We start from the raw sequence: 16,672 nt of genomic DNA on the forward strand, positions 1-16,672 counted from the left end.
TTCTTGCTTCAAACTGAAACGATGCCACCATTAACAAGTTGGGTGCTGCACTGTTGTTAAGAGTAGTTAAACTCAGGTCACCTTTTGCTCATTTTGTGTGATTAAGATTTCTCTGCATTTCTTCAAAAAACCACCAATGGGACAGGTCAGAAATGTTTGGTGTCATAAGCTACTTCACTGTTAAATGGTACCTCCTGTATTAATGCAGGAGTCTTGAGAAAGACTTTTAGTAATTATAGTTCAAAGTCAATACACTTAAGAGAAACTTTGTGATATGCAGCACTATGAATTCATTCCATATATAAAGACAGGATGTGCTTTGTGAGCATGCCCACATCTCATGAGAGGCTTCCTCCACATCAGCCTGCTTAGTGCAAGAGTACATCAGCATCCTTGACAATGAATTGTGATCACCAAGAAAAACAGTGAATGTACTGTACAGTATCACCTATAAATTATAAATAATCAGATCACTGCAAAAAGTCTCAAGGGAGCATCACCTGTATGACAATTGTGTAAGGGGATGAATATTCCCTTTAGGGGAGAAGGAAGCACAGGCAACAGAACCCAGCTGAATATTGAAGCAGAAAAAATGCTAGGGACCAGTTGCAATTTGAGGCTACTTCTAGTTTTCCTGTTCTGTATGCATGCAGAACAGGAGAGGACTGCTAGTGGAAATCCTTTCAGAAGCAGAAACCCTGTCAATGTTAATTACTCCTCCTTCCTAGAAACAGTCACTTTGGTTTCTCTTTGGAAGCAAATGGTCCAGACAGACAACTGAATAATCACCAGTCAACAAACCGTCTTCCTCACCACAGTCTACTTCAATCTCCCTCGTAGCTTTTTGCTCTCAACACTTCCACTATGGCTTCCCATTTTCAAAACTATCTAAAATGACAGCATCTTTGTAAAGCTGCTGCCCTACGGTTTGTTACTGTGATGTGACAGATTATGCTGGATCTCTGCTTTGGGTCACTACTCCAAAATTTCCTGTCTCTGGATTGTGTGCCAGTATATTCAACATCTGCTCTGCAGAGAAAGATTACTGTAAAACCATTACTGAATAAAATAAGTAGTGTTTGAAAGAAGCAGCACTCTACTTCAAACAATTTTCCAGGCATTTATGAGAGAGTCATGAGGAAGGAATACCCTAAGGGCAACATGACTTTCCCGTCTGCTTAAGTCACTTCCTTCAGCTCATTCTAGTTGCCATCAGAAGTTAGAGGAACATGAAAACACAGAACCTGGCATCAATGCCATATCTTAAATGCCCGTGGCATTTAAGAAGAAGAAAAAAAAAAAGGCAAAAAAGGCAAGCCCCAAGTGTAGTATTTCATACATTCTACAGCACAGCAGCAACGCAGCTGGTACCACAACATAGTTGTGGTGGGGTTGCATTTTTTTTTTTTTTTTTTTGGGGGGGGGTGTGCATTCATTTCAAGTAGCAGAGAATTTTCCCTCATCATGACCCACAAAGAACATAAATAACATATAGATTTCTGCTGGGAGTTTAAGCCCCTTGTCAAACAGGGGACACCCAAACCTGTGACAACATGCAATAGTGTGTGTTGCTTTATTAGCTCCATTTAAGCCTCTGCAAACTGCACTTGCCCAACACAACAGCCTTGCTCAGTCTTTGCATTTTCAAATAGATGATCTAACAAAGTCTCATTAAAACAGCAGAAAATCCAACTGGACCTGTAAATTCAACTTAGGAGATAGGCAAAAAAAGAAAAAAAAAAAAAAAAAAAGGGTGCTTTCAGACAATTCTACCAATAAGAAATACTGCTGGGCATTCAGTATACATATATTGATAAAAAACATTGAGCAAACACACTCGAAAATTGTCAATGTTTTCCAAATAGTGTTCCATCACCTGGTCACAGGGTTCTTCCCTCCTCCTTTCCAACTGAGTTTGCTATTTGATTTTAACAATTTGCTTGGGGTTTTATTCAGTAGGAAAAGACTGACATTAAAATAATCCAGACAAAGTTCTGCAAAATACCCATGGACAATAAAGACAAAACTTTGCCTTACTTTTACCCACAATAAGTTCTTTTAATAGCTGTTCACATAAACCATATTCCTTGATTAAAAATAATTCTATAAGAATGACTGTTAACCTGGAAATAAAAAAAAAAAGGTCCTATTGAAACTTATTGCAAAGCTGTCATCAAGCCTTTTTTTGGGGATGACTACAAAGTGACTTTCTGCCCATGAGAAAAAAGTCATTTAATATAACTGACAGTGATTAGGGGTCAATTAGAGAAAGATACCAGGACTTAAAAGAATATTTCTGTGAAGCAGGGCTATTAAACTCAGCTCCACAAATATTTTCCAATAGAGGGTGAACATATCAGAGAGATCAGAAGACAGATTTATTACTCATGTTCACTCACTTCATTACCTTCCTCTGCTTTATTTCTCCATATGATGAGCTTTTTTATTTGTAGCTCCTCAGGCAAAGAATTGTAATATTTTACATATAGTAGAAGCAGCATGTATTAAACAGGGTTTCCTTTTCTTTAGAAACAGAATTTGAAACCACAAACAATTTTTCATTAAGGAAAAAAAAAAAAAAAAAAAAAAAAAAGCCCAAAAAAACACCATACAGTCAAATTGTTATTTTTAGTCCTCGTTACTTATAAACAAGCTCTATACCATGGCGAAGTTACTTAGTAAAGGTATGGAGAAAAGTAAAAGCAGTAAGTAAAATACTGAAGGTATAAACAATAACATTGAGAACACAGGGAATGTCTCAAAACCAAAAACTACAATCGGTTTTAGTGACTGAATGCTGAAGAATGCTTCAACACATCTGCAACGATTTCCCAGAAGAGCAAATTGTCAACTTAAAGCCATTTAAAAAAAAGGTAAAAACATGCAAATGTAGCAAGACATCTATATCCTGTTCTCTTTCCCCTGAAACCTTAGTGAAAACTATACAGCATAAATATAATTTTTTTAAAGTAAAGGAATTTCACTTATTTCTTGTATTTAGTTCATTTATACTGTATTAAGCAATAGGGTGCACTAGCTTCTGTACTTTTTAGCTCTGAAGTCATTGCTTTCTTAGAAATCTCTTCACATTTTTCTACAAGTATAACCAAAAAGCAGTAAGCAATGCTTACTTGCAGTATGTAGAGGGTTTTTTAGGCCACACACATCATCTTGGTACCCAAGCTGTTTTCCCAGAACAGCATTAATAATGTGATTCACATCTGACCTGTGTTTGTTTAGTTTTCTCTTTAGCAATAAAAGTCCCTTTGTTTTTACAACACCGTGGGTTTTGTTTATTTGTATGTTTTATATACTGTGCTGTGCTTACCACTAGCCAGTCCCTCATGGATCTAGCATTAAGACAATAACTTCCTCCTTCTCTTCCAGTGTTGCTGCACCAGCACCATGCAAAGCATAAGCATGAAGACACAGGTAAAAAAGGGTTTGAGAAACTGCAGCCAAGCACCCATGCTCATTGGACTAAGAATCTTGTAGCAGCCAGAAATGTCAGAAGGCATTATCTGCATGATCATACAGAAGAATACAAGTTCATCAGAAAATCATCCCAAATGAGGCTGACCTATTGAAAATGAGGAATCTCAACCAAGCATGACTGCTTTGTAGCAGTCTGTGTTTTAGTCAAAGCCTGGGGACTTGTTTCTCTATGAAGGACTGAGGCTCCCGAAAGCCTCTCTATGCAGGGTGACAGCAGGCGCTGACCACAGCGCTGATGTCAGCATCAAGTATTGCTCAGAACCTCTCTCCTACAAATCTTGAGATGAAAAAATCACATGCACAGGATAAAATTATCAGATACCATTGAAATTTACCTAAAAATTACACCCTTCCCGTCCCTTGCATTTATTTGATGACAAAAATATTTTCACAATTAGTGTTCCCTCTCCTTTCAGGGCATCAAAATGTTACCCTTTCAGCATTTTGTTCTGTTGGAGGGTTTCTTCCCCGGCTTGAACCTTATCCCTTCAAGGTAGTGAATGCTTACATAAACTTCTAGCCTCTCTTTTCTGAGGCAGATCCATCACTCAAAAAGAAGATGGAACCACAAAAGAGAAAATGTACAAATACCTGTTATTTAAAAAATAGAAAGAAGACTTCATATCAGATTGATTCCAAGGTAAATAGAGTATATAAAATCTACAATAAGGTGAAAAGAAATTTTAGATGATCTGGAGTAATATATAATTGAAAAATTATCCATTTGTTCCAATAATTTCTTTAAAATTATCTCATTCACTATTCTCTCTTCTATTACTGCTAATATTAAATTCTTGCTGACCTGTTACACTGACTTAATGAAAAATATACTAATAAAAGTAATAATTGGATTCAATCACTCAAGCCTCTGTTGGTACTGAAAATTTTATTTTAGGCCTGTAATAGATACATAGTATTAAATTCGTGGATTAAAATTGTGTGTATTAAAACTTTGCAGTGGAATGCAAAAACCTCTGAATTCCTGGAAACAGTTCCAGGGCATCTCTTTGCATACCACAGTCTTTCACAGTCCAAAGGTGTTACCTCGACATCTGCCAGAGAGATAACCGGGAAACGGCCCATTAAGCATGGGCTGACCACATCTTCACAGTTCATCAGGAGATCCGATACCAACCTGGGCGGAGGGTGGCAGAAACCTTCCGACAGAAGATTCGGAGACTTTTCATCCAGATGTCTTTTCAATTTCTCAGGAAACTCTTTCAGATATCCCTTGCAGACACCAGACATTCCAATGATTATGTTATGTACATGATGTCATGTTCTTCGGGTTCTTTGTTACCGTCTTGTTTTTGCCTCAGGGTAGAAAAATAGTATAAAACACCTACCCTGAGACCCCGAATTTGTGGGCAGTACTCCGGAGAAGCACCCTTTGCTGCTCCCGGATTGCCCACCCAACATTCGAACGATGTTGTCCTGATTTATTGTGGCGTTTCCCGAAATTGCTTTTCAAAGTTGTTAAATAAATCTTTGATTTTAGAAATTGGCTCTGATCATTTATAACAGACCCAAGTAAATCACACAGTTATAAAATACGCATTTTTAAATGACTGTTTATAAAATGATAAGCATAGTCTTTTCATTAATCATGATATTTTTCTTTATATTTTAAGAATTCTTCAAGCATGTAAGTCGCAATAGAGAGGAAGTCTGAGTTTTTAAAAAAATCTATTCTAATAGCTATATTAGTACTTTTAGACTAAAAATTCCTTAGTAACATAGACAGAATGAATAAAATTCAATCCAACATCAAACAAAAGGGAAAATAAATGTACCAGAACATTTTAATGATTTATGCCTTTGGTTTACTCTCTCTTAAGCTTCTAAATATTGTTTTCAAACACAAAATTGCTGACAACAATATTATAAAACCAACTAGAAAATATCATTGGCATATTGTGCTATACCATCAAACATTGGCATGGAGATTTTTTTCTCTCCATTTACATGTTCATTTAACAAGAAAGGTCTGAAAGATTAAAATCCTACCACAAAATACATGGATTACCATTAGCAGCAGCTATTACGTGCTTTTGAGAGCAGAGGCAGGCTACGCTTGCTCATTTAAGCAACAGGCCCCAAGTGGCTGGAAGTTCAGAAGAACTGTTCAGCTTCCCACATCCCCTCAAAATCTGTCCTACAGAGAAACAGGATATTGGGATCACCAACAACAACCACCTAACAGCACAGTCATGTGTCAGTAATAGCATGCCTTTCAGACTACTAAAAACTAGAGCTAAGGCTGATCTTCATCCACTGCGGAACCAGAAAAGGCTGCTCACGTCACAGAAGTTACTGCATTTGCATTGTCTATTTGGCAGAGCAGACTACAAAGTTTCACATCCAGTTAATATACAGTGCTTGAAACCACTTTAGGACACTGTGGCTTTATTACTGGCGCTGACATAATGCTACATTATCATTAAGCAAGATAGAAAGGACCCTCGAGAAAACTTAGGTTTGTATAGGATGCTTTTAAAGTGTCCTCACACATTACAGGGGAATAAATTATAAGATGACCAACCAAGCATATAAAATAACTCATTAGGAGTAAATGTGTGAGGACAACATTGCACTCCTTCCAGAAAGAAGCCTAAAGAACCACCTCAAAACCAAGACACAGACCAAAAGCAACCCAACCCCCACAACCAACATCCACTTCATCAAGCAAATATTTTCTGTCTTAATTACACCATGCTCATAAAATCCAGTAGCCTACTGATTAAAACAAAGTAATCTCAGTAACTCTAAGGAATGACTGCAGACACTGCAGACCTACCAGGCACAGCACTATATTGAGGAATTGTACTTGTATCTTAATACTGAAGCTCAGGGTACCCTAAGTCTTCTGATGTAGACAACTACTGATGATACTTTAAATGACACGGGGAAAGGAATCATATTGCCAGCCTCACAAGATGAGCATTCAGATCCCAAATCTGATTAAAAGAAAAAAAAAACCCATCTTTTCCCCAAAACAACTAACCCTGGATGAATCTGTAAGTGGCCTGTAGCAGCTCAAGGTGTAGGAATGGGCACCAAGACCCAATATAATGCCTTTCTGAAGTGCAACACTGAATTCACTTTGCAGGAAACATATTAGCAAACATAATGTCCAGCAGATTCGCTGAAAAGAAAGATTGAAATCTTTAAGCATCATTTTAGGCTCAGCACCCTTTAGCATCCAAAGTTGAAAGACCAAAGCTTCAGAGAAGAAAACTGCTTCTGGCAACATTCCTAGCAATTTCCTAGCCCCACAGACTAACCACTCTGGAGAAGAGAAATTCACTGAAACCCAGGTCAGAAGATACAGATGTGTGGAAACTGTCTAGGAACTACTATTAGCTATGGTTAAGAGTTCTTGGAAAGAAAACAAAACAGAATAAAATACCTCCTGCGAGATTACCTTGCCTATTAAACCCATACCTACCCTTGCATTCTAAAGAATTCAACAACAAAAAAATGGGAAAACTAATAAAAAAGTGTTGGAGAAAGCAGAATCCCATACCCTTCCATTTTGTACACACATTTTGAATCATAGAATCTGAATCTCTAGAATCTGCATGAAAACAGGAGTGGGTGGCTGCCATGGAAACACAATTTTCCCAATTTATTGCTGATCTTCCCAGGGTGGATTACTGAGTGTAATAACAAGGGATTGAGGATCCTTGAGTTCAGGAGTTAACTGGAATAAATATTCTTCTTCCCTAAAGAGTCTGCCTGCAGCAGCAAGAAGCAGGATATAGATTAAGATGTTCTTAACTGAAAATAAAACAGATTCTTCACCAGTCCCCATCTGCAAATGCAGTAAGTTTCAGGAGGATTTTAAAGTGGTAACAGCGTCTGTCTTACTGCATATTTAAGAAGTGCATCATAAACTTATGCTTCCATACAGTTTCTCCAAAACAGTGATGCATAGGGGACTCTGCCCACTGAGAACACAAGATGAAAGAAAATAAAACTCCCTAGTGTTTGCACAAAATTCATATGGAAAAGTGTCAGTTATATAAAAAGGTTCTTAAAATTCACATCAGTTCCAACAAGCACCAGTCCACACCTCAAGTGACAAGTGAACAGCCTCGCTAAATAGAGTAGGTTTCTTCTTAGTGGTCCAGTTTATCAAAACAGATCACAGAGAAATCAAGGAAATCTGAGCTGGTTTGATTGACTGTACAGAAAGAACCTCAAATTGGTGTCAAAATGAGAAAGGTATGAGCAGGATGAACAGTTTTCACCTCTAGTACAAGCTATGAAAGTGTCTGAAAAAAATATGGCAGTGGACCCTGTATTATTGTGGCTCTCTAGCAGCACTCCCCAGCTGAAAAAACGGATTCACTGTGACTGTGTCAGTGTTTTTTCCTGGCTTTCTGCCTTTGGAAAAACAGACCTCAGCAAAAAACAATATTTGCACTCAGAGAAATGTCCTGTCTCATTTCCTTATACCAGTCCATCTCTGGGATCCAGTGAGGCAGCTCATCTGTTGACATATCATCCTTAGGTTTCAGGTAGCATCCAGCATTTTTTGGTGCAATTCAAACACCAACTGATCATTTAAAAAAGCATACACAAGTTAAAATCCATGAGCATTTTTCTGGGCAGTTACAACTCAGAAAAAATGTCTTGGGGGTTTCATTGCCCAATCCCTGAAATAATTTGCTTAATACGCCACTGAAACCAAAAAATAACCAATAAATATTGAGCATCCTCAAAATGACAAAACAAAAAACCACTGTTGTACTACAGTATCAAACATTGCATTGATGCAACTTCATCCTAAGTATCACATGCAATAGCAGTCACTTTAGTTCCCTAAGAATACAAGTTGAGTCAGAAGAACACAGGAAGATGAACCACACAGGCAGCTAAGAGAACAGAGCAGCTGTCTTATGGGTGGAGATTGAAAATCAGTCACTATTATGCTTGTGCTCCATCACGTTCCCTGGCTGTGCTCATGGCTAACCCCTGAATAACAGGCCACAGCCAGTCATGGTACTGTGGCTCAAGACACAGGAGTGAAACAGATGTCTGCTACATTCCAGCACATCGAGATGTCACAAGATGTCATTAGTTTTAGATGGGCTACTACTAACAATGATGGAACTAGAGTGGTCTTTTGTGAGGCGAAATAAAAAGATACCACAGAAACAGGCATTCGACTCATTGCAGCTTTTTAAGGACAAAGAGAAAGGCTGATTGCTGTGCTGTTTCTGCAATGTAAGCCTCATTTATGACACACAAGCATTCTCCTCCACAGCAATGTCAGAATGACCTCTTAGATATTTGAGGATATCTACAAATCTTCCTCTATTCAGTGGTTTGAAAAAGACCCAGTGAGGTCCTAAAAATTTATATGGGAGTCTTTGATTGAAACAAATGAGACAATGGTTCCTCAGGAAAGAGCAGCATCATCTGTATACATCAAAATGATATTATTAAAAAAGCAACCCCACCGAAATGTTTCATTTATTGTACTGGAAAAGTGTTTATGAATTGTTTTTTCCCACAGTAAGATAACCTGCCTTACTCTGCATTAGTGACAGAATAATTTGTTCTTTCATTATCCAGGTTATTTATTATTTTAAGTACTGATCCATTGCAACTTTCCTGTCTTATCGCAAGACAACCACACTTCTGGGAACAAGATGAAATACAGCCAGGAGAAACAATTTTTTTTTCTAAAAGTTAAAAATACACTGCACTGGCATCCTAACTTAACACTTCATTCTTTGTGGCATGCTTTTGTTTACACATCATTCTTCTGGAGAAAAAGCCCAGGAGAGCAGTGACACACACCTGAATCATTCATGTAGCACACAAATCATTTTAAGTAAATCCTTAGTGAGCAATGCATTTAAGTCTGTCCACTTGAGAATCCTCATTTAACTTCAGGCATTAACTACACTTCCTCTCCTGTAAAAAAATAGTCCCACCCACAATTTCCACTTCTTCCTCCTAAACACACCACAAAGAAAAACCTCAGTTAAAGATTAATGAGTTGTGCTGTCCTTGAACAGTACAAATTTTCAGTGTAGTACAATAGCAGATTTTTCACCAACAATCAACATTCAGGACACTCAAATATGCAAAATTTCAAGAGTTCTTAAAAAACTCTTATCCCTTATAAGTTTTCTTAAGGAGCTCTCATAACCCTCTCAGTAATGCTGATTGACTATTGGGAAGGCTATTCCCCCTCTTAAAAGAGCATGTAGTTTTTGAAACCACAACCTGACTTTAAAGAGCCACTTCAGAGCAGCGCGGTATATTGCTCAAGCTCCTGCTTCCATCACATCCTTGTCCATCAGACCACGTTGCAGCTCTTCCTCTGAGCAAGAGGTTGTATTGATTTTCCTCTTCCAACCACGGACCATTTAATTCTCCTTTCTCACCCCCTCACAGCTCATATTGTAATCAAAACTAATGTTTTAGCAACCACCCATTAACTGACCAACCAATTTAGCTGATCAGCTCTAAGATGCAGAGATTTTGAGTGCTTTGTGTCTTAGGTGATAAGATGAGTAACAAATTAATAAAGCTCTTTCTAGACTATAATTAAAAACATAGCCCAAAGCAGCACCAATACTTTGATGCTTCTCTTTTCATTCTTAGATTTAGTAATTCCTAACATGGGAAGCAGATTCGAATACAGAAAATATCCCAGAAAAACAAATCTAGAATAATTAAGTAGGAATAAATTTAAGAATAAGCTCATTGCCCAAAGTCAGACAGACAAACTGAAAGAGTGAAGAAAAGTTTAAGGCTAGAAATAGATTTTTTCCTCACAGACTTTTCCCACTGTTTAAGAGAATAACAGAATTACAGGCACCCTGAAGGGATAACAACACTTTAAAAGTGGTTTCCAGTTGGCTATGCTAACACTTCTGATGAAACAAAAGTGAAAACAGCTAAGTAAAACAGACTGAAATACTACAACTTTCATTACTTGACTACTTTAACAAAACAAGTCTGAAACATGAAATACATAGACAGCAACCCCAAAAAGTTTGAAGAGCATCTAAAATATTAATGACCTATCCATAGATATAAAATTATCAATCAAACATTCACAGGTCCTTTGCCAATTCATTCTGAGCTCAAATGAAGCTAAGTTAAGCATCTCTTTGATCCAAGATGCATGCATTATTTAGCATTAGCTAGACATTTGTTCATTTATGCAGACACATGCCAACAGGATTTATGCAAGAGGGTACCCATTTCTGCTTAATTTGATATGTCCTGGTTCTCTCTCTGGAATCTAAAGCACAGTGATTTACAGCTTTTAGGAAGTCTTAGTGTTTTAGCAAAAGTACACTTTCAAAAAGCTATAGTCAGAAACTCTTCCAGTAGAAAAGATACACAAAGGTTTCAGTGCATCTCCAAAGAACAAGGTGTCAGCATCTGTGCTGCCTCCTCTTGTACACATGTGTGACTCTAGGTACTTCCATATCCACAAAACCAGCCCACTGACTTTTCATGGTATTTTTGCAGGCTTTCTTTTCTGGCATACTAAAATATGCATGTAGAGGTGGATTTTTGAGGGATAGAGGCTGGGAGGAACAGGCTTGGGGTGGTGTTTTTGGTTTCTCAGTTTTGGTGAATTGGCGTGAGGTTTTATTCCTGATCTATGCAGCTGATACAAATTTGCATCACACACATAAAAATCCTAAATAAATATTTATAAGGAAGACTGGTAAAGAACAGAATGAAAGGGAAACATGAGCTGCTAAGAACTAGCAACAGTAAGAAACTGAAATTATGGGGAAAAAAACTGGCAATAAACACTGAAAAGGTAAGTGCCTCTTTTCCCTATAAACAGTTTCCTGTGTCTCACACTTCTGGATTGTGAATGTAGACTCAGCTATAGGTACACTCCATATGAACAACTTTTCAGCTCAGGTACTTTTAAACTTCTTCTCAGTGTCCCAAATTTTCCAGTATTCTTGGGACTTCTTGCTCCACAACCCCTCTTTTTACGGCAAAGAAATTTTGACAGAATTTATCAAATTTAACAGAAAAAATAATCAAAAGAGGAAATTCATGCATCATTGTTTAAGCTTCCACTTGCCCTGTCCCCTGCAACGCACAGAGCAACACTCAACACCCAGGCTGCATTTAGCATGTGATAAGACTATGAACTACTACAGATGATGGAAGTTTGGCTGAACAACACAAAAAAGGAGTCAAAAAATTATAAATACTTGCCACATCCTGTTTACCTGGGAAATACAGGTTAAATCTGTAGCCCTAATTCAACTTATTAACAGTGCTGTGAGTATTGTTTGCTTTTAAAGCACAGAAGAATGAGTGATATTTAAAACAAAAACAAGTTTAAAAATCAAACAGCAAACCATTTATTTCCTCCTGTCCAAAGAGACCTCAGCAGCACCCAAACAATGTGAGCCAACCCAAACTGTCACATAATACTGTACTTATCTATCTAGCACTGCTGAAGCCAAGCACTGAGTGAGGGAGATACTAACAGAGGGAAAGGCCAATAGAATTAGTGCCCTTAAGTTGAAGCAAACAAGTCATCTCTTGTACCTGAGGGGGAAAAAGAGTAGGTTAATAAAAAAAAATATCGAGTAATTAGGAGGAAAAAAAACCCAATGCTAATACAACAGAACTCAGAAAAACAAAGGGAAGGAGATGGGACTATCATGAGGGCACATCTTATAGAGCTGAGCCACTATTTTACCACTCACATTTTGAAGTACCAGCAAGGACACGATCAGGCAAGCAAGTTGGAAATAAGAGAAAATGGGTCTCGGGGTAGTGGAGACAAAATGAGGTACTGAACCGCTCAATTTGCATAAAGACAACTTCAAATCTACATTCAGGTATGAAACTAAAGGAAAGAGGAGAGCAGAGACACACAAACAGACCTGGGAGAACATTTTCAAGGTCAGCCGATGTGGTGCTGCAGAAACTCAACAAGGGATAAAAAAACCCCTTTGATCAAAAGTAAATCTTACAAATGAAATGTTCAGAAGGTTTAATGCTTGAAGAAGCATGGGCAAAGATACATTTTAAAAAGTATCAGGACTGCCAGTGATGAGAGGTGGAATAAAGGTAGTATTCTTTGGAGCGAGAGAAATCAAGTCATATCTCTGCAACATTCATCTGATACAGTTATACCTCAAATCTGAAACAAAAAAAACTGCCACCTTAACACAGGATATATATTCTAAATGGAACACCTTAAAGGCAAAGCAAATGACACCAACCAGCAATACCCATTACAAGGCACAGAGTAACTGACAACATAGAATTACATAAAGTTTACAAAAAATCCTGAAAGGGCAGTCTTGGAATAACATTTTGATAAGAAAAAAAAATCACAGGAATAAAACTTGTGCTTCTCTACCAAGGACACTTCTTCCAGCATCCTAACCACATCAACCAATCACTTAAGCTTGCTGAGGAAGCAGAAGGACTTCTAACAGATTTGGGTTTTTGTTTAGATGGCTTTCTGTTGGTATGGGGGTTTTTTCCCCTTCAGTTTCCACTTTCTATCTGAAAAAACCACAATTTTTCAGCTTGATCACGTTTATTAGCAAACTGGAGCTTCAGCAAGGAATGAACAGCTCCTGCTAAGAAACAGCAGTGAAGCATTGCCATGAGAATCAAGCCAATAGAGAACTGTGGTTCAGCACCCCTCCTCTGGCAATAGTGAACAAGTAACACTTTGACAGAGTGTGAAATGCCACCTGCTAATAATTTGTATTTGGTATAGCACAGTATCATTACAAGATATAAGGGAATCTCTTGGTTCCCCTTAACAAAACTGTTTGCAAATAGTCATCCAGACATCATCTAAGAAATATCTGCAAGTGTACACAATGCTTTTGCTGGCATAGGTATATAAAAAATAAAGTGATATTCAGGGTTGCTTTAACTTCATGCTGTAGCAGACCATTAAGGCAGCTCGTACTAAATACTTGACTCGGGCAACTATATCCAATACTCCCTGTGACATTGCAAGAACATTGCCTTTTTGAAAAATGAAGGAATAATCTCCAAAAGCTCCCAAATGAACTCACTAGAGTCCTAACCTTCATGCATAACAAAATATCAGTTATTCTTTAAACATAACGGCAAGGATTAAACAACCCAGAGGTGCTCTCTCCTTCATACTGCTGCAGTTCACTAGTGGTCCAAATGAGCCATCCAGCATCATTACTACTAAATTTTTCCACTTCATAATAATGCCCCAATTTCATTAATCAATTTGAGTTCTTCAGATGAGAGGTACTTACTAGTAGTATTTTGCTACTATCATGCACATACATCCTGTAATCTACACAAGACACAAACAAGCCTTTAGAAAATGACCTGTAGAGGTCTATCACCTTCCACTGATCTCCTTCAAAATCATATTTGGCTCTCTTTCAGCCTTTTATTGCTCTTTGGCACTAGTAATCCACCATTTCATCATTATAAAAAAAAATCACAGCAGATGTGCCTACAAACAGAGAGAGCATGAAGTTTTAAGTGGATTAGGAAGAGATGAACTCTCAAGAAACAAAGTTCCTGAGTTTATGCTAATAAATTTACCTTAAAAGACTAAATCAAGGAGAAATGTATGCAGATTTCCTTAAGCACTTCTATTTTGGAGTGAAGATGCAAAAGCGCTGCTCATGACTGACTACATTTTCTGCACTACCCCACAATATTCCAAGTATTTCTGTATTAGTAATTTTTTCCAAACTCCAATTTTGCCCTCACCAAATACCACAGCAGAAAAGACACCAGTGTATCTGGCAAAAGGGAACATATTTATCATACAATTAGCAATACAAAGTGGCATTGTCCTCTTTCCCTGTCTACACCATACAGATCAACAAATGAGATGGAACCAGCTAGATTGATTTTTTCCAATGGCAAAATCATCTTCACTTGATTACTGATCAAAGTTGGCAAGATAGACTCGACATGCTACATGAATGAAGAAATGTAGATGCAAGTGACTTTTTTTACCACCGAGAAGTATTCAGGAATTAACAGTCTATCATGTACAAACTAGAGCAGGACAAGCAAAACCAGAAAAACAGAACAGCATGCTATAGTTACAACAGTACAAGGCACAGAAAAATTATAGTGCTCTAAAACAGTTTTGAGTCATCCTTGCAGTGTAAGCAGCATGGGTAGGGGGCTGCTGTCACTGGTGAGTTCAGTGACATGTAGAAAGGCACTGTTCATGATTTTACTGAATTTACATTCACCTTTGCTTTCATGATTTTTGGTCGCTTCTCACTTTTGCATGCCTTCCTTAACTTTTAGAGTAAAATAACAGTTTCACCCACCAGGATTCACAAAACATCAAGGAATAGTAAAGAAAAAAAGTGTTTAGACTGAACATATATGTCTCAAAAATCCTTTAGATGGAATTTTATAGCGTATCTTAGTTGTGTTTTAATGGGCAAGGCGGGTATGCAAAATGGGTGGAGACCTAGAACTTTTTAATAGAAATTAGTCACTAGGAAGGATTCATAATTTCTCCTGTATAAAAATTTGATTCATTCTATAATTCACAGCAGCATATTTATAAAACTTAAGAAACTTACCTTGCAGTGGTCATACTGATGCTGTAAGGTTGGAACATCCCCTCCAACAGGCATTTGTTTTTTCAGTTCTTCATCTTTTGCATTCAACCATTTGATTAACTCTTCCAGGGATGTCAGCAGTCTGTTCCATTTCTCTGCACTGACCTCCAAGTGAGCCCTGTGAAACAGCATTACAGCATCTTTAAAGCCCTGAATGGCAAAACCAGCATGGGAAAACAATTAACAAAATTACTCCATCAGTAAAATGAGAATGTTTCAAGTGTTTAACTGCAAAGCTACTTTGTGTTAAAAAAAAAAAAATCTCTATTTCAGAACACTTTGCACAGTAAATCAAAATCAGCAGAGGAGAAACAAGGGAACACAGATAAATATATCCCTGATGCTCTAACTCATCTAAAACCTTGAACACTGCATGTCTAAGCAACATAAAATCCCATATTTTGTTATAATTCCACCACTGTTGTGCAACAAGCACAAGCATTGTTTTGTGAGCTAAAGCACGGCAAAACTGAATTCTTTCATGCCAGGACCTTGACTCTCCAGAAGCAAAATCCAGCGTGTTCTACCAGCAGTGATCAACAGCAAATTGCCTGTGCTGCTGAACATATCAGGGACACAGGTTACTTAATAAATCATCTTTCAGCAATGTCAAGTAACTAGACAATTAATATACTGAATCTGTTTTTCACTTTAATTGACACCAGAAGTCCAGTTCCACAATATCTTTTTCTATAATTTTCAGAAATACCTTGATGGGATGTCTTCTCCCTGCAGTGCCTAAAAGATGCATAGAAATCTTCAACAGGGACCAGCTACCCCTCATTCCACAGAATGACTGCAGTAAAACCTGCATATGACTGCATAGAACCATAACATATATGGTATCATTCAAGATCAGTATGTACCTAATTTATATCAGCAAAGACCAGTCTCTTTCTTCACAGACAGGGGAGTAGAGCTGAATAATTTTCAGTGTAGTTTGACACCAGAGTTCTGCAAGTTTCTCCCCTGCTTCTAAAGGATGAATGAACTAAACTCAATTCCCTTTCCTATTTTGCACATTGTTGGTTATCTTTCTTTTTTTTTCCTGATTCACTGTGACTCACACCCTAGAAACTTCCACCTGTCCTGTCTTGTATTATCATTTCAGATGGCATTAGAGTGAATGTTTAGGGCTGATACAACAACATTTGGATTGAAGAGATCACGTGCTGCAAGTTTTTTGCAACACAGGCTTAGGTTTGGCCACAGTCAGATCTCTCAGCAATACTAGGATAGGTGAATCAATGAAGCAGTCAAGAAAGAGTATATAAGGAGGGAAATACAAAGAAAAGAAAGTCCACATTTCTGAAAAGGATAAACTAAGTACCTTTAGAAAGAGGAATCTATTCTCCTTCACTCTTGTGAAGGAAAGCACTTGGGTAACTACTTGAGAAAAAGTATAAAATTTACATACTTGCTAGAAGCGACATTTTATCACTTATGGTTTTGTGTTATGGTTCCTATTGTCCCTTATTGCTCTCACACATACCTTTATCTCAACACTGAATTGCAACAAGCTGCTTGTAGCTCAGGCCTAAACAGCAGAGTCAGCATCC

General features: G+C 37.7%; 1 protein-coding gene across 7 annotated transcripts in view; it reads right to left on the reverse strand.

The window, feature by feature from the left end:
- Positions 1-16,672, reverse strand: part of UTRN (utrophin) — a 349,507-nt gene that overhangs the window by 98,553 nt on the left and 234,282 nt on the right. For all 7 annotated transcript variants that reach the window (XM_066178907.1, XM_066178906.1, XM_066178908.1 and 4 more), the window contains one exon: positions 15,075-15,231. In XM_066178907.1, coding sequence (XP_066035004.1) covers positions 15,075-15,231 — 157 coding nt within the window. The remainder of the gene's footprint in view (positions 1-15,074; positions 15,232-16,672) is intronic.

The sequence above is a fragment of the Chamaea fasciata genome, unplaced genomic scaffold (assembly GCF_029207755.1).
Source record: "Chamaea fasciata isolate MVZ Bird 193981 ecotype frontalis unplaced genomic scaffold, bChaFas1.0.hap1 SCAF_3, whole genome shotgun sequence".
In the NCBI taxonomy this organism is placed as follows: domain Eukaryota; kingdom Metazoa; phylum Chordata; class Aves; order Passeriformes; family Sylviidae; genus Chamaea; species Chamaea fasciata.